General features: G+C 35.7%; 2 protein-coding genes across 2 annotated transcripts; both read left to right on the top strand.

Annotated features, from left to right (window-relative positions):
• The first annotated feature begins 843 nt into the window (after window positions 1-843).
• LOC116030531 (receptor-like protein EIX1) lies at window positions 844-4,530 on the top strand. Its single transcript, XM_031272808.1, has 2 exons — window positions 844-4,188; window positions 4,330-4,530. The coding sequence occupies exon 1, from the start codon at window positions 846-848 to the stop codon at window positions 4,164-4,166; it is 3,321 nt and encodes a 1,106-aa protein (XP_031128668.1). The 5' UTR covers window positions 844-845; the 3' UTR covers window positions 4,167-4,188; window positions 4,330-4,530.
• Window positions 4,531-15,656: 11,126 nt separating this feature from the next.
• Window positions 15,657-19,090, top strand: LOC116029176 (receptor-like protein EIX2). Its single transcript, XM_031271082.1, has 2 exons — window positions 15,657-18,739; window positions 18,889-19,090. The coding sequence occupies exon 1, from the start codon at window positions 15,657-15,659 to the stop codon at window positions 18,723-18,725; it is 3,069 nt and encodes a 1,022-aa protein (XP_031126942.1). The 3' UTR covers window positions 18,726-18,739; window positions 18,889-19,090.

The raw sequence follows: 19,090 nt of genomic DNA on the forward strand, positions 1-19,090 counted from the left end.
CATTTCTATAATCAACAAGGCTGATTTTTTTTTATTTGCGTAGCCCTGTGCTGTTAAATAAGTGAGGCCCTATCAAAGTATAAATAAACTGTGAATTGAATAAAAATTGCAAAGAGAAAAATGCAAAAAACCTAATTTTGGGCCAATATAATCACAAATACATATACTAACTATTAGGTTAGGGCTAGACTAGGGGGCCCCAAAATTTTGGAGTCCTGTGCTGTTTCACATTTTGCACGTCCTAAAATCTGGCCCTGAGTCCCTAACAATCAGCTAATGTAATCAAGTAGTTATACCTTCTAATCAAATCAGCTAACAGTTAACAACTGACAGGGCAACACTTTCTTATTATAATAAATTATGTGCGGTACTTTGCATCAAATTTCGCTTTATAATGAATAATTCTTGGAACTAAATAAAAAAATGTTTACTGAGACAAGTCTTTGTCTGCTATTTATCTATAGTACGTATTCATCCTCTTTCCATGAAATTTTCTAATTTCCAAACACTCCTCTCGTCCCGGCCACCACCTCTAACCAAACTCTTAAAACATCATTATTGTTGAAAATTTAAAGAAAAAAAATTCAAGATTTGTGAATGTAGACTTATTTAATTAGTTTTAAAAATATTATAAATTATTTTATTAATTAAATTCAAATTAAAAAACTGTATTAAATTAAACATAGAGATTTACTAATTAATTTATAAATCCACTCGTTTTCATTAATGAGCTGTCCTTGAATCCAACAAAATGCTCTGGAAATTACAGTATATATATTAGAGTTAGTTTGGTTATTCTCCCTCCCATTGCAAGATTTCATAAAGCATCTATCCATCAATCCATCATGCTCTCAAAAACAATATTATTCCTACAACCTATGAGAATGTTGTTTACTACTACTACTACTACGCTACTTCCCCCCTTTCTTTACCTTTTCGTTTTTGTTTGCTTGTCTTCTTCTGCTTTCACACAAAGAGTTGCAGCCAAAAACAACATGATAAGGTGTATTGAGAGGGAGAGGCTTGCTCTTCTGGATTTCAAACAAGGCCTTGTGGATGACTATGGCCTTCTCTCTTCTTGGGGAAGTGATGAATGTTGCAATTGGTGGGGTGTTCACTGCAACAACAGCACTGGTCATGTAACCAAGCTTGATCTTCATGCCCACTTAGATGATTATGGTGATCCAGTTGAACAACTGAGCGCCCACAAGGTTAGCCCATCTCTACTTGCCCTGAAGCATTTGAATTATCTGGACCTCAGTTACAATGATTTTCAAGGGAATCGTTTCCCCGAATTCATTGGTTCCTTTAAGAGATTACGTGTCCTGAGAATTATGAATACCAGGTTCGCTGGTACAATTCCTCCACAGCTTGGGAACCTTACTAATCTTCGAGTTCTAAATATTTATGAAGATTATTTTAATTTGAATTTGAAGATAAAAAATCTTGAGTGGCTCTCTCTTCTTTCTTCTCTGAGATCCTTTTATCTCACTGGTGTTGACATTGATTTAATTGAGTCATCAAAATCCAGTGTCACCCTCCCTCCTTTCCTTGAGGAATTACGGTTGTCATTATGCAAACTCCATGGATCTTTGCCATTCTCACTTAATTCTTCTTCTCCATTTCTCTCCGTCGATTTTTCTTACAACTATATGAGTACTTCTTCGGTATTCCACTTGCTGCGCAATGCAAGCAAAAAACTCACTAGCATCGACCTGTCAGGAAATTACTTTGCAGATACCATTCCTGATCATGCATTTGGAGACATGGAATTTCTTAAGAGCCTTTATCTGGATTCTATTATCACGGATCGAATTCCAAAATCTTTTTGGAATTTAACTCATCTACGAATTTTATCTATGTGTGATAATCAATTAAATGAATCAATTGCTGAACTTTTCCCAAAGTTGCTCAAGGATGCAGGGAAATCTCTACAAATCTTAGACTTATCTGGGAGTAAATTCACTGGTGAACTCCCTGCAGATATCAACACCAGATTTACATCTTTGAGAGAATTGCGCGCAACAAATAATCAGCTAAATGGATCAAACTTCCGATTACCTTCAAGTCTGGAATATTTAGATTTGTCCAACAACAAAATTATAGGACAAATTCCTGATCTATCACATGCTTTGTCCTTAAAAGTGCTAGATCTCTCTACAAATCAAATTACAGGACAAATTCCTGATATATCACATGCTTTGTCCTTAAGAGAGTTATATCTCTCTAGAAATCAAATTACAGGACAAATTCCCTGCCTATCACATGTCTTGTTTTTAAGAGTGCTAGATCTCTCTCACAATCAAATTACAGGACAAATTCCTGATATATCACATATTTTGTCTTTAAGAGAGTTACATCTCCATGTAAATCAAATTACAGGACAAATTCCCAATCTATCACATGCTTTGTCCTTAAGAGTGTTAGATCTTTCTGAAAATCAATTACAAGGGGACTTACCAGAAACTATAGGCAAGCTATCAAAGCTTAATAGGTTGTATGCCTCATCAAACTCATTGGAAGGAGTTGTAACTGAAGCCCACTTTTCAAACCTTACCGAACTTCAAGAGTTGGATTTGTCCTTTAATGTAGCCTTGTCTTTCAACATGAGTAGTAATTGGGTTCCTCCTATTCAACTTTCCCTCTTATTATTAGCAAACTGTAAAATAGGACCTCAATTTCCAAAATGGCTGCACACTCAGAATAATATAGTTGATCTTGATATTTCTTCAAGTGATATTTTTGATATAATACCCAATTGGTTTTGGAACTTCTCCCAGGGTTACAAGTACTTGAATTTGTCATACAATAAGATTGGTGGGGGATTGCCTTATTTACTAAATGAGTCCCATTCTTTTAAAGTTGTTGATTTGAGTTCTAATAATTTTTGGGGCCCAATATCCATAAATCCCAAAGATATTTCTATACTTCATTTGTCAAATAATAAGTTTGTTGGGTCAATTTATTTCTTGTGTTCATTTATTCAATCTCTTACTACTTCTATTGACCTTTCATATAATCAACTCTCTGGGGAGATTCCTGATTGTTGGAATAATAGTGCTTTTGATTTAGTTGTTCTTAACCTTGCAAATAATAATTTTTCTGGGAAGGTTCCACACTCTTTAGGCTCTCTATATTTTCTTCAATCGTTGCACTTGCGAAATAACAAATTTAGTGGGGAATTACCTTCCTCATTGCAAAATTGCACATCACTGAGGGTTATGGATTTTGGTGGAAATGAGTTTGTGGGTAAAATTCCACCATGGATTGGAGAATCTTTGACAAATTTGCTTATTGTTAGTCTTCGGCATAACAAGTTTTATGGGAAAGTGCCTTCAAGTATTTGTCATCTTCATAGCATCCAGATCTTGGATCTTTCTGAAAACATACTGACTGGGGAAATTCCACATTGCTTCTACAATTTCACTTTTATGATGAAAAATAGTAGATCAATTGGAAATGCTATAAGATATCTTAATAATACCTCAGGTGGAAGACTTAATTCCTATATAGACAATATTTTGATTCAGTGGAAAAATCAAGATAGAGAATATAGAAAGCAATTGGGACTCTTAAAAAGTATTGACCTTTCAAGCAATCAATTGATTGGACATATTCCTAGGGAACTTTCTTCTCTCAAAGGATTAATTTCCTTGAACCTTTCAAAAAATCATTTGATTGGAAAAATATTTTCAACAATCTATCAGATGGAAAATTTGGAAGTCCTTGATCTGTCTAGGAATCAATTATCCGGTGAAATTCCAATAGGTCTTGCTCGTCTGAATTATCTTGATGTTCTTGACTTGTCGAACAACTTTTTATCCGGCAAAATCCCATCTGGCACTCAGTTGCAAAGTTTCAATGCTTCTTCCTATGCCGAAAATATTGGATTGTGTGGGGACCCACTTTCCAAATGCTCTGCATATATTCCTCCACAAAACAAAAACAATGACTTTCAAGAAGGTGATAATTTTCTGGATCGAGGGTTTTATATATCCATGGTGTTAGGGTTCTCTCTCTGCTTTTGGGGAATTGTAGTCACTTTGATGCTCAAAGACTCTTGGAGAATTGCATACTATGAGTTCTTGAATGATGTCAAAGATTGGCTATATGTGAGAATGAAGATCTATTTGGTCAGGACGCAAAGAAAGCTTAGGCGCATATGATGATTTGATGAAGCAATAAAAGGTATAATTACCCCCACTACTGTATTATTTCATTTTTGGTCTCTTTTTGGTGAAACAATATCTTTTAGACTTGCCTTTTTAATTTTGTATCGTACAAATTGATCATGTTTTTGCCGCCATTAATCTGATATAATTTACACAGATTGATTATGTGCAAATTGGGAATGAAGAATTTGTATGGAGCACTCATTCTGTTTGAAGATGTCTGTTTCTTGCATTTGATTTAGAGGAACTCACAAAAGTTTGTATTTATATTTTCAATAAATCCTATTTATGTTACTAAAATACTATCTATTTTTCGCATTCTCATAGAATATATATTTTATCATCATCTTTAACTTTCCATCTTTCAAGCACGTCTTTTTTCTTCTACTTTATTTTTTCTTGTATTTTGTATTTTTTTTTCGATCTTGGTAAAGAAATTAAAGCAGCAGGCAAGTCACATAAACCAAGAATGTGACACACCAACATAGTTCATGGACAAGAGAGGGTGGAGACCAGCCAATGGAATAATGATAAGTGCTTACTAATTACAATTATTTCTAATATCATATTTATGATGATTTTGCATGTATCTTGTTTAGTTATTGAATATATTCTTTAATTCAATAATATTTGTTTTTAAGAATTTCTATGCAAAAATGACAAAATATGCAATTTGTGAGATGCCGTAAGTATTTTGGTCCTATATCTCAGTATTCAATTAAAGTGATTTAAGTGTTCATGAAAAACTAAGACAATCTCTAATGACTTTTATGTTCATAGTTTTTGAAGATTTGGGACAAATTAGGGTCAAAATGGTGGCCGGACAAATTTCAACATGCGCATGGACACGACCTTGCAACATGCTGATAGCATTTTGATCATATCTCTTTCATACAAAGTTTAATTGTGATGATTAGAGTGTTCATGGAAAGCTAAGATGAATCTCTACAACTTTTTATGTTCAAAGTGTTGAGAATTTGAGATATTCATACTAAAATATGGAGAAAGAATAAGGCAAAAATCGACACGCTGAGAGACAAGGCCAATGCCACTTGACGCAACATATTGTAACGCACCTTTTGACACGCCACGGCCATGTATGCGGCATGCCAATGGTCGCAAATCTCTATTTAAGTGGCGTTTTGACCTAACACTTCAAGGAAACGGCTGAAGAACTTTTGGGGGTTTTAACCACTCTTATGAAAGAAACTTAACATCTCATGAAGGCTTGTAATCAATATTTCTTTGTGAAGTAAAAGGGGTTTCTATATTCATAAATTTCTTTATTGTTTATTTTATCTTTTTTGTTTTTGTTTCTAGAAGCTGTTAAGAGTCCCACATTGAGGGTTTATAAGGCTATGGGTTAGACTAGCTAATTGGTTGAATTCAATCTTTTAGTGTGGTTTGGCCCATGTGCATTATAGTCCAGTTCTCTGATAACGGTATCAGAGCCTGTTCGGTCCACTTTGTGTACACCCGGTTATGGGTATTGGTGGCGTCCAAGCTTTCGTATGGGTGTTGTAAGCCCGCTTGTTCGGTCCACTTTGGTGGCGTAGATTCAAAATGGCCCGGTTGTCCACTTGAGGGGGAGTGTTAAGAGTCCCACATTGATAAAATATCTTTTAGTGTGGTTTGGCCCATGTGCATTATAGTCCAGTTCAGATTAAATTATAACAGAAGCTAATAAATTTGCAATACTTGAATTTACCTATGCTAAGACATTGTTCCTAATCCTTTCAAAAAAATAGAAGAAGACATTGCTGCGCTCCTAATTGTTTTATTGCCTTAATATAATTGTTTTTTTATTCAATCGTGTCTTTTATGGTTATTGGATTAATAATTGCATGCTATCTAGCTTATTAAATTATGTTTGATACATATACTTGTGATAGAAATATTATCTATATGTATAATTTTGTAAATCTCACACGATTGGAAGGAGTAGAATGCAATCCTTGAATAAGATGATATCAATCTTCGAGTCAATTATTTTGTAGAGCTCATAAATATGCTATAATAATACAATCTTTGATTGTGTGGGGACCCACTTGGCACACAATTGCAAACTTTCAATGCTTCTTTCTATGACAGAAATCACAATCGACACACAATTGCAAACTTTCAATGCTTCTTCCTATGCCAAAAATCGCAATTAGCACACAATTGCAAACTTTCAATGCTTCTTCCTATGCCAGAAATATTGGATTATGTGGGACCCACTTTCCAAATGTTCCTCCACATAGCAAAATCAATGACTATGCCAGAAATATTGGATTATGTGGGACCCACTTTCCAAATGTTCCTCCACATAGCAAAATCAATGACTATCAAGAAGGTTATGATTTTTTTTATCAAGGGTTTTACATGCCTATGGTGCTCAGATTCTCTCGTAGCTTTTGGGGAATTATGGATTTATGGTCACCTTGATGCTTAAAGACTCATGGAGATCAACCTACTATGGATTCTTCAATGATGTCAAAGATTGGGTCTATGTGAAAGTGAAGATATATTTGGCTAGGCTACAACGAAAGGTTAGACGCATATGATGATAAGAGGTAGAATTATATTACTTTGATATATTATTACAACATGTTTGGTTTACGAAATAGGTTGGGAATGAAATAGCATTTCAAGAATAGACCTAATCGGTCATTTGGTAAGTCATTTTATTCTAAAAAAAATGTATTCCCGAGAATGATCTATTTCCCTTGCAAGGGAATAACTATTCTAAGGAAGACCCTGGTATTAAGATATTCATGAGTTTATAATACTAACTTAATTTGGTAATATCTAATTTATTGTTATGTACTACGGATTATTATTATTATTATTATTATTATTATATCAATCAAGGGTTTTTTTTTTAATGTTTATTGCATTTCTATTCAATTCCTTAATTTAACCGACTATAATACATTTTCTAAATCTATTCCATGCACGAATCAAACAATTGAATTGCGCTGCTATTCTGTTCTTTGTTTATACTATTCCCTCAAAATTTATTTCATCAACCATATGTATTGTTAGTATATTACGGAATATTTCATCTTGGTCTATTTTCATTGTAATAATAGCTCTTTAAAATGGGCCATCACTTGCATATACTTATGACCAATCCTTAATTTGTCTTGACTTTGAATGGGAATGTGTTCAGATAGGCCGAGAATGAATAATAGGTGCATCATATCGCAGCAGAGAATTAAAGGAAGTGGATGGAGTACTCTGATCTGTTTGAAGATCTCTGTGTGTTTCCTTCACCTTCTTTGGAGAGAAAAACGTGTTTTTGTTTTTCCAATGTAACAAGTCAGTCTTATGTATGTCATCATTTGAAGTACATATAATAATTACTACCTCCGACCCATTTTGTTTGTTAGATTCGGTTAACGAGGCTTGACTGGAGTTATTTTTAATTCAATTTTTCATAATATTAAATTTAGTATTAGTATATAAAATTTATATATTTAGAAACGACATTAAAAGTACTATTAAACACAAAAAATTAAATTTAAAAATAATTAAAAATTACTAAAGAAAATAAGCAATGAAGAAAGAGTTGGTTTGACCAATGAATAGTAAACAAGACATGTAAAATGGGACAGAGGGAGTACTATGTTTGGTCTGCAATTGCAATTTTCAGAAGACACTACCTTCCAATGCACCATTTTTTTTCTTTCATTTATTTTTCCAGGATGCTTTTTATTTGTTTTTTTTTATAATATCAATAATTATAATAAAATTGTAAATTATATGCAAAATAATTATACTTAAATTATAAAATATAATATAAATTAGATTATTTAATTCAAAAATTTTAAATAATGTGAATAGATAAGATATGACAAAAACTTGTGTGAGACCGTCTCACCATGAGACGGGTCGGGTCGGGTCAAGATGCAAATGTAACACTTATATGCACAAATGTCATACTTATATGCTCAAATGCAATATTAATCAATAATAAAATTTTTGTTACTTATAAAGGTAAATGTAATACTTTTAAGGGAAAATACAATACTTTTACATTTCGATTTAAAAGTATTACATTTTCCCTCAAAAGTATTATATTTGCCCTTATAAGTAAGGGGCATATGTCAACATTACTTATTATGAAAAATGTATTAATTTTTCTCTTATAAGTAACAAAAATTGTATTATTGATTAGTGTTATATTTGTGCATATAAGTATGACATTTGCACATATAAGTATGACATTTACATGGTGTTTTGACCCGATCCAACTCGTCTCACGAATAAGGATCCGTGAGACGATCTCACACAAGTGTAACCCATAAGATATTTAATAAATGATGATGACGATGGCGGCGGCGGAAAGGGCCATAAATATAAATATTACTATTCTGCATGCCGTGCTCATGCTTTTTTCTTCCTCTTCCATGAAATTTCCTAATTTCCAGGCCCTCTTTCCCGGGCAACTCTCTAGTAACATCATTGTCGAAAGCATATAATTGGTCAATGGTAAAAAATTAGAGTCAGCAATTGCAAGCTAATCCATTCATCATGCATCTTTTTTAATTATTAAAATGGGGATCGGATTTTTCTTTTCATTTTTCCTCTTAATTTTGCGTTCAAAGTTTACCCAGTGGTGGAGATGAGAACTGAATATTGTATTTGATTCAATTGAACAATTACAATGATGAGGAATAGGAGATATATATAAATGGGAGTCTCAGGTAGAGTAGAATAGTTAGTCCTAACGTGACTCAAACTCAGAGAGTCCTAATACTCCCCCTCAAGCACAGGGTAAACTACTAACCTGAAGCTTGTCCCTAAGAAAAGAAAATCTAGGACTAGGCAAAGCTTTTGTAAAGATATAAGCTAATTGATCTTTTGTGGAAATAAAGTTAACCTGAATATCTCCATTGGCAACCCTATCTCTAACAAAGTGGTAGTCAATCTCCACGTGCTTAGTTCTTGCATGAAAAATTGGATTCGCACACATATAAGTAGCACCAAGGTTGTCACACCATAATTTGGGAGTAGGGATGCCATCAATTTTGATCTCACGCAGCAAGGACATGATCCATATTACCTCAGCACAAACATCAGCCAAGGCTTTATACTCAGCTTCCGTGGATGATCTTGCAACTGTCTTCTGTTTCTTGCACACCCAAGAGATAAGATTGGTGCCAAGAAACACTGCATACCCACTAGTAGATTTACGGTCCTCAGGACAACCAGCCCAGTCAGAATCAGAGAAAGCATGAAGCTCTCTAGAATTTGACTGAGTTACACGCAAGCCGAATGAGAGGGTGCCTTTGACATACCTGAGCACTCGTTTTAGCTGCTCCCAATGAGACAATGTTGTAGCATGCATATGTTGACACAATTGATTGACCGCAAAGGATAAGTCTGGCCGTGTAATTGTGAGATACTGGAGAGCACCAGCCAAACTCCTGTATTTCGTTGGATCTTCATATGAATCTGAATTAAGCAATGGAGTTTTCGATGCAGAAATAGGAGTTGCGAGAGGTTTACAATAAGTCATTCTAGCCCGTTTCAAGATGTATGACATGTACCGCTGCTGAGAAAGAATAACACCATTGCTAGTTTTGACTAGCTCAATTCCAAGAAAGAAACCGGGTTCACCAAGATCTCTAATTTTGAAAGCAGTAGACAGTTTAGAGAGTAAATCAGACACTAGTAGCTCATCAGTCCCCATTACCAAAATGTCATCAACATATACTAAAAGATACACACATGCAGAACCACGAGAGTAATAGAATAATGACACATCAGTCTTTGAAGCTATAAACCCAACAGAGAGTAAAAAAGTATGCAGCCGATTAAACCAAGCTCGTGGAGCTTGCTTTAAGCCATATAAGGAACGCTTCAACAGACAAACGTGATCAGGCAATTGAGCATCAGCATACCCGGGTGGTTGACGCATATAAACAGTCTCAGCCAAATCACCATTCAAAAATGCATTGTGTACGTCAAGCTGCCTAACCACCCAACCTGAGGAAATAGCCAAACTCAAAAGCAATCTGACTGTAGTGGGTTTCACAACCGGACTAAAGGTGTCAAAAAAGTCCTGACCAGGAACTTGATTAAACCCTTTCGCCACAAGTCTCGCCTTATGCCTCTCTATTGAACCATCAGCTTTACGTTTAGTACGAAAAACCCACTTACACCCAATCACATTCATACTTGGGCGAGGAGGAACTAGAACCCAAGTCTGATTGTGCAAAAGCGCATTGAACTCTAGATCCATTGCCTCTCGCCATTCAGAAAATTTAACTGCCTGAGTGTAGCAAGTGGGCTCGGTAGGACAGGCCTGAGCAGAGAGAGCCAAAAGTGGAGCCACAGACCGACTCCTCGTAGCCATTGCATGGGAGCGAACAGTCGGACGTGTGGACTTGCCACGGGGTCGTCCTCTTTGACGAGTAGGAGCAGCAGTGGTGGTGACAGGAGAATCAGCCTCAGCAGAATCAGCAAGAGAAGATGACAATACCTGTAAAACCGATTCAGCCCACGGATTCTGCACAGAGGGAGGAGATGACACAGCAACCCTACTAACAAAGGGAAACACATTCTCGTCAAAGTGTACATGTCTGCAGATATAAATCTTATTAGTCGTTAAGTCCATGCATCTGTACCCCCTAAAAGACTCAGGATAACCTAAGAAGACACAAGGAGATGACCGATATGACATTTTGTGACGATTATAAGGACGCAAGTGAGGATAACAAAGACAACCAAACACACGAAGAAAAGAGTATGAGGGAGAAGATTTATGCAACAATAAATGAGGACTGGAATTCTGCAAAACACTAGATGGCATTCTATTAATCAAGTAAACAGCAGTTTCAAAAGCAAAGTCCCAAAAACGAGATGGAACAGACGCACGAGCCATAAGAGTAAGACCCGTTTCGACAATATGCATGTGCTTCCTCTCAACACGACCATTCTGTTCATGAGTGTTGGCACATGATTGTCTATGATTAATCCCTAACTGAAGAAGAACAATATGTAACTTTTTGTATTCAGCTCCTATGTCAGACTGAATAGCCTTAATTTTGCGATTAAATGACCGTTCAACTAAGGCACGAAACTTGTCAAAAATGGCATACAAGTCAGACTTCAATTTCATAGGATAATACCACGTGTAACGAGAATGGTCATCAACAAAAAGAACAAAATAACGATAACCAGAAGAAGACAAAACAGGAGCTGGTCCCCAAATATCAGTATAAATCAAATCAAGAATATTCGAACTAACAGAGTGTACACGTGGCAAAGGGAAACGAGCAGACTTGCCCAATTGACACGCATAACACAAAGAAGAAGTATAACGATTATTGCGACTAGAACCACTAACAGAACAAAAAGGAAGAATACGATCTAAGACTCGTTGATGAGGATGTCCCAAACGATCATGCCATACGGAAGAGGAAGCACGGGACGAGATAAATGCACGGGGACTGTTTTTCGGAATGGGCAGCGTGTAGAGACCACCGCAACTATTGCCGCGAAGAAGAATTGCCTTGGTTGCTATATCCTTCACAACAAAAAAGGATGGATGAAACTCAAAAAAGACTTTATTATCTTTTGCAAAGCGTTGCACAGATAAAAGAGAGGAAGACAAACCAGGAACATGTAAAATATCAAACATCCTAAATACTTTAGACGGGGTAGAAAAAGAAGCATGACCAGTATGACTAATAAGCAAACCTGTACCATCACCAACTCGAAGAGCATCACCACCAGTGTACTCTTCAGATGTAGAGAGCGCAGCAATATCAGGGGTCGCGTGATTTGTCGCCCCAGTGTCTAGAATCCAAAGATGCGAGTCAGACACAAGATTCGGCGCATCCTCAGTATATGTTAAATGAGCTTGGAGTCCACGGCTAATTAAAGAAAAACAGGCTGGTGCAAGATGGCCATAATTGCCACATAATTGGCATTGAGGCTGCCAATTACCACCACGTCGCCCACGTGACCTGCCACCACCATGCGAGCCACGTCCACGCTGCACACCACCGCCCTGCTGCTGCTGTTGGTCGACGAAAGCAGCACCGCCACGCGACGGAGTCCCACCGCGACGATTCGATCCGCCTCGCCAAGACCGCGACCGACCTCCATTACCACGCTGGCCAACAAAAGCTGCAGCTGCAAGGGCTGGAACACCGCCATAGCTATCACCGGTAGCGAACTCATGCGAGCCAAGGAGATCGGCGAGTTCGGGAAGACGCACCGGCTGACCTCGAACATTCAAAGAGGCTACGACAAAGTGATATTCTGGACGTAAACCTCTGAAAATATACATATTTTGATCCTCCAAAGGAACCGCACGGCCAGCAAGAGCTAGATCTTCCACCATAACTTGCGCACGAGCAATGTAGTCGACGGCGGAGGCATCACCTTGGCGTATTGTTTGCAGCTGTCCAAGAATATGCATAATCCGAGCTTGACTGGAAGAGGCGAGAGCCTGCTCAAGCGCCAACCAGAGATCACGCGACGTAGTGCAACCAATTGCGAGGTACATGACTTCCGACGAAAGTGAAGAGATTAACATGCTAAGGACCGCCTGATCTTGGCGCACCCATGGAGCATGCAGCGGGTTGGGTAGAGCAGCAGTAGTGGAGGAGCCTTCAGAAACGGGAAGAAAACGATTAGGGCAAGAGTTCGTGCCATCAACGAAACCCATGAGTTCATGCCCACGAAGAAACGGAATAACCTGCGTCCTCCAAAACAAGAAATTCTTGTTCGTTAGCTTAATGCTAACATAGTGATGCGCAGCAGACAGAGAAGCGGCTGCTGAAGAAACCGCAGAAGAAATAGCTGCATCAGAAACGGTCCGTTCGGAAGAATTAACAGAGCTGTTAGCCATTGGAAAATAAACCTAGGCTAGTTGATACCAGATGAGAACTGAATATTGTATTGATTCAATTGAACAATTACAATGATGAGGAATAGGAGATATATATACAAGGGGAGTCTCAAGTAGAGTAGAATAGCTAGTCCTAACGTGACTCAAACTCAGAGAGTCCTAATAGTGGATGTATTGTCAGGATTTTATATTGAAATTAGTGATAGCGGATTAATATATTTATTTTAATGCAAAAACTTCTGTGAGACTGTCTTGCTGGGAGACGGGTCGAGTCAAGGTAAAAATGTGATACTTATACGCATAAATGTCATACTTATATGCTCAAATGTAATATTAATTAGTCAAGAATAAAAATTGTTACTTATAATGGTAAATGTAATGCTTTTACATTTCGATTTAAAAGTATTACATTTTTACTCAAAAGTATTATATTTTTTCTTATAAGTAGGGTGACATTACTTATTATGGAAAAGAGTTAATTCCATATTTTGTCCTAGATTTATAGGTGACAATCTACTTTTAGTCCTTTTTTATTAGAACATCCTTATTTGGTTCTAGTATTATTGTGGCATGACCAATTTTAGTCCTTCAGCAACAAAACCGTTGAAATATCATTAAATACAAAGACATCTCAATCTTTTTTATACAAAGTTTGCTGAATCGGTAGTTTTTTATATTTATTTTTTTGAAATTATTCATAATTGAAGACCGAAATGTCCTTGTATTTAACGATATTTAAACTGATTTGTTGATAAAGGACCGAAAATGGTCATGTCACAATAATACTAGGACCAAAAGTGGATGTTCTAATAAAAAAGGACTAAAAATTGAATTAACTCTTATGAAAAATGTAATACTTTTGATGAAAATATAATACTTTTACATTAAAATGTAAAATTATTACCATACATTTTTCTTCAAAAGTATTACATTTTCCCTTATAAATGACAAAAAAATTTATTCCTGATTAGTATTACATTTGAGCATATAAGTATGACATTTGCATGTTGATTCAACCCGACCCGTTTCACAAATAAGGATTCGTAAGACGATCTCACACAAGTGTGACCCTTATTTTAATTGATCAAACAATAATATTAGTTGTTTGTAGAAATATATTTGATAAAATTCATTGTTTTTTTAGTACTTATAAAATTCATTGTTTATTATTAACTAACATGTAAAACTCTCCAATTAGTAATAAAGCAACCTTAAAAAGTTTTCTTTTTTTCTAAATTTCCACAATATTTATAAGTCAAAGGCCCTGTTTGGTAAATAATCAAACCTATCAACCAATTTTGGCTTATTTGACCACTATTAGTTGTTTGGTTAATAAGCTTTTTGTAACTCCAAAATGCTAAAATTCAAAAGGCTACTCAAAGCAGCATTTTCAATTAGCTTTTTGAGAAAAGAAATTATACCAAACAACTATCAGCTAACAGCTAATTTATCAAACAACTTTCTACAATAAGTTAATATTATCAACAAATCATACATTCTAACCCAAACAGCCAACCCAATCAGCCAATAGCCATTTACCAAACAGGGCCAAAGACTTCAATGGAAAACACAAGTCTTTTGGTTTGTTTTTATTCTTCCAAGCATCCAATAAAATAAATATAATAAAAAATAAATAAATAAAACACCATCAAGTCAAGTCTTCCTGGGTCTTAATCCAATATAAGTCGAAGTCTTCCGGTGAATAAACCATTTAGTCAAGTTTTAATTTCAAGATAATTTATTTATGGAGTGTACCTAAACCACTACTTATTTTACTTTGAAAATTTCTACTAGCAAAAATTTCCTAAAATTTAAATGTTTGATATGCTTTGAATATTCCATTAGGATTTTTCCGTCATACATCAAAGCAAAACAATCATTGCCTTACATTATTTACCATAGTCTATATTTCAAAATTAAACATGCCACTCGCATATAAATTTATTTTTAATATATTATATATTCATATTTTGAAGGTTCATTTTTTATATACTATCTAAAAAAAAAACATTCAGTACATTAAAAATTAATCTTCAATATGCTAAAAATAAACATGCCAATTGTCAACTACTATATAGTGTGATGACATCTTGGTTACCATTCCAAATAAGTGGTCATATGTTCAAACCTGGTGATGGGGGCTTAGATTCTTTAGGTAGAAAATATTTGAGAAAGTATAGAGCATATATTACCTTGTAAAGAATCATGAGTATTTCAAGAAAAAACATTTATCAATGATCCACCTTCAAAATATATTAGATTATATATTTAGAGTGAAGTTGTACCCCATTTTATAATGCTTTTGAGTTTAAATTCTAATTATTTTTTATAGTTATAAATTTAAATTAATATATGCATAATTCAGTTAAGTTAAATATCAAAGTTTATTTTTAGGCCTATTTATTTATTAATTTCTATTGAAACAAAATATATATTTATATTACAACATTATATTACATACTATTAATTTAAAAATCTACTCATATTTCGTTAAGCGTACTTGAATTATGAACCATGACTCCATGAAGCCCACTAAGTCTATATATGTGTGTGTGTATATTGGATACGCTACAAGATTTCATACAACTTACTAAATCATCATGCTCTCAAAAACATACGTACAACCTATGAGAATGTTGTTTACTACACTTCCCCCCTTGTTTTACCTTGTAATTTTTCTTTGCTTGTTTTCTGCTTTGGCACAACCAGATAAAGCCAAAAACACGATAAGGTGTATTGAGAGGGAGAGGCTTGCTCTTCTGGATTTCAAACAAGGCCTTGTGGATGACTATGGCCTTCTCTCTTCTTGGGGAAGTGATGATGATTGTTGCAATTGGTGGGGTGTTCACTGCAACAACAGCACTGGTCATGTAACCATGCTTGATCTTCATGCCCCCTTAGATGATGAGTATGGTTATTACGCTGGTAAACAACTGAGTGGCCACAAGGTTAGTCCATCTCTACTTGAACTGAAGCATTTGAATTATCTGGACCTCAGTTACAATGATTTTCAAGGGACTCCTATCCCTGAATTCATTGATTCCTTTAAGAGATTACATGTCTTGAGTCTTGTCGACACGGGTTTCACTGGTACAATTCCTCCCCAGCTAGGTAACCTCACCCGTCTTCGAGTTCTGAATATTGCAGGATACAACAATTTGGAAATAAAAAATTTTGAGTGGCTCTCTCTTCTTTTGTCTCTGAAATCCATTTATCTGGGTGGTGTTCCAATTTATAATTTAAAAGCCAGTGTCCGCCTCCCGCCTTTTCTTGAGGAGATACGATTGCAATATTGCGAACTCCAAGAAACTTTGCCTTTCTTATTGAATTCTTCTTCTTCGTTTCTTTCCGTTGTTGATTTTTCTAACAACCATCTCACTTATTCTTCAGTATCCCGTTTGTTGCGTAATGCTAGCAAACAACTCACTAGCATTGACCTATCATCCAACAACTTTGCAGGCCCCATCCCTGACATATTTGGAGACATGACACTTCTTGAGAACCTTTATCTTGATTTTAATTCTTTCACATATGGAATTCCGAAATCTTTTGGGAATCTAACTCATTTGAGAGAGATCTCTATATATTATAATCAATTAAACGAATCGATTGTTGAGCTTTTTGAAAAGTTATCAAGAGGTGCAGGGAATTCACTACAAAGCTTAGAGTTGTCTGAGAATAAACTCAATGGTGAACTCCCAGCCGATATCAGCACAAAATTTCCATCCTTGAGACAATTGCGAGCAGGTGAAAACCAGTTGAATGGATCATTTCCTAGTTTTGGACTACCTCCCAGTCTTGAAGATTTAGCTTTATATAGTAACAAAATCACAGGGTTTTCTCAAGGCATCAACGTTTTTGTACAAAAATATGGTCTTGTGAGTCTCGATTTATTCAACAATCAAATTACAGAAAAATTTCCTGATTTATCACATTTTCCGTCCTTAACCTCCTTAGATCTCTCTGGAAATCAACTACAAGGGGGCTTACCAAAAACCATAAGGAAACTATCAAAGCTTGAAGAATTGTATGCCTCATCAAACCTGTTAGAAGGAGATGTAACTGAAGCCCACTTTTCAAACCTTACCAACCTTCAGTTCTTGGATTTATCCAATAATGTAGCCTTGTCTTTCAACTTGAGAAGTAGTTGGAGTCCTCCTTTTCAACTAAGATCTTTATCTTTGGCAAAGTGCAAAGTAGGGCCTCAATTTCCAAAATGGTTACAAACTCAGAGCAAAGTATTAGAAGTTGATATTTCTTTTGGAGGTATTTCCGATAAAATACCCAATTGGTTTTGGAACATGTCCAAGAGTTACCAGTCCTTGAATTTGTCATACAACAACATTGGTGGGAGATTGCCGCATTTCTTACCTCCTATTGTTGATTTGGGTTCAAATAAATTTTGGGGTCCGATACTCATAAATCCTCAAGAAGCTTCTATACTTCATCTCTCAAATAATAAGTTTGTTGGGTCAATTTCCTTCTTATGCTCAATTAGCTCGGCTACTTCTATTGATCTTTCATATAATCAACTCTCTTGTGAGATTCCTGATTGTTGGAATAAGAGTTTTGTTGATGATTTGCATGTTCTCAACTTTGCAAATAATCGTTTCTCAGGGAAGGTTCCAAACTCTTTAGGCTCCCTAATAGAACTTGAGTCATTGCACTTGCGTAACAACAACCTTACTGGGGAATTGCCTTTATCACTTCAAAATTGCACATCGCTGAGTGTTGTTGATTTTGGAGGAAATAAGTTTACTGGAAGAATTCCATCATGGATTGGGGGATCTTTGACAAATCTGCTCATTATTAGCCCTCGACATAACAAGTTCTATGGGGACGTGCCTTTAAGTATTTGCCATCTCAAAAGCATACAAATCTTGGATCTTTCTAAAAACGAATTGACAGGGAAAATTCCACCATGCTTCAACAATTTTACTTATCTGATGCAAAATAGCAGTTCTGTTGGAAGTACTATGCAAAATCTAATGCTAAATAGTTCATCATTTCGACCAGGAAATGATTACTATATAGACAATATTTTGATTCAGTGGAAAAATCAAGAGTGGGAATATAGGAAGCAACTGGGACTCCTAAAAGCTATTGATCTTTCAAGCAATCGACTGATTGGAGATATTCCTGAGGAACTTTCTGGTCTCAAGGGATTAATTTTGTTAAACCTTTCAAATAACCATTTGACAGGAACAATCTTTGTGACAATTTATCAAATTGAACATTTAGAGGTCCTTGATCTATCTCAAAATCAACTCTCAGGTGAAATTCCAATTGGCCTAGCTCGTTTGAATTATCTTGATGTTCTTGATTTGTCGAACAACTTCTTGTCGGGCAAAATCCCAACTGGCACTCAATTGCAAAGCTTTGATGTTTCTTCCTATGCGGGAAATATTGGACTATGTGGGGACCCACTTCCCAAATGTTCGCCAGATGTTCCTCCCCAACGTAAAATCAATGACTACCAAGAAGGTGATACTTTTCTAGACAGGGAGTTTTACATATCGATGGTGTTAGGGTTCTCTCTTTGCTTTTGGGGAATTGTGGTCACTTTGGTGCTCAAAAACTCATGGAGAACGGCCTACTATGAGTTCTTGAATGATGTCAAAGATTGGCTCTATGTGAAAGTGAAAATATATTTGGGCAGGCTACAACAAAAGCTTAGGCGCACAAGATGCATGATTCAATGAATGAGTGACAAGAGGTATAATTACTCCGCTAGTGTATTATTTTATTTTGGTGAAAATGTCTTTTAAACTAGCTATGAAATTGTTAGAGTCGTCCTTTGATTTTGTATCGTGCTTATTGGATCGATGATCAAGTTTTTGACTGAATTTGACATACTTGAAACAGATTGGTTATGTGCAAATTGGGAATGAATAATAAGTGCAGCATTACACATCATTTGGATGAAGCACTCTGTTTGAAGCTATGTACCTTTCCTCCATTTGTTTTATAGAAAAAAGTTTGTATTGGTTTTTTCAATAATTCCTCTTTATGTATGTTACTAAAATCCCATATGTTTATCATATTCTAAGATAATGTATTATCATCA

This window comes from Ipomoea triloba, chromosome 9 (genome assembly GCF_003576645.1).
Source record: "Ipomoea triloba cultivar NCNSP0323 chromosome 9, ASM357664v1".
Taxonomy (NCBI): domain Eukaryota; kingdom Viridiplantae; phylum Streptophyta; class Magnoliopsida; order Solanales; family Convolvulaceae; genus Ipomoea; species Ipomoea triloba.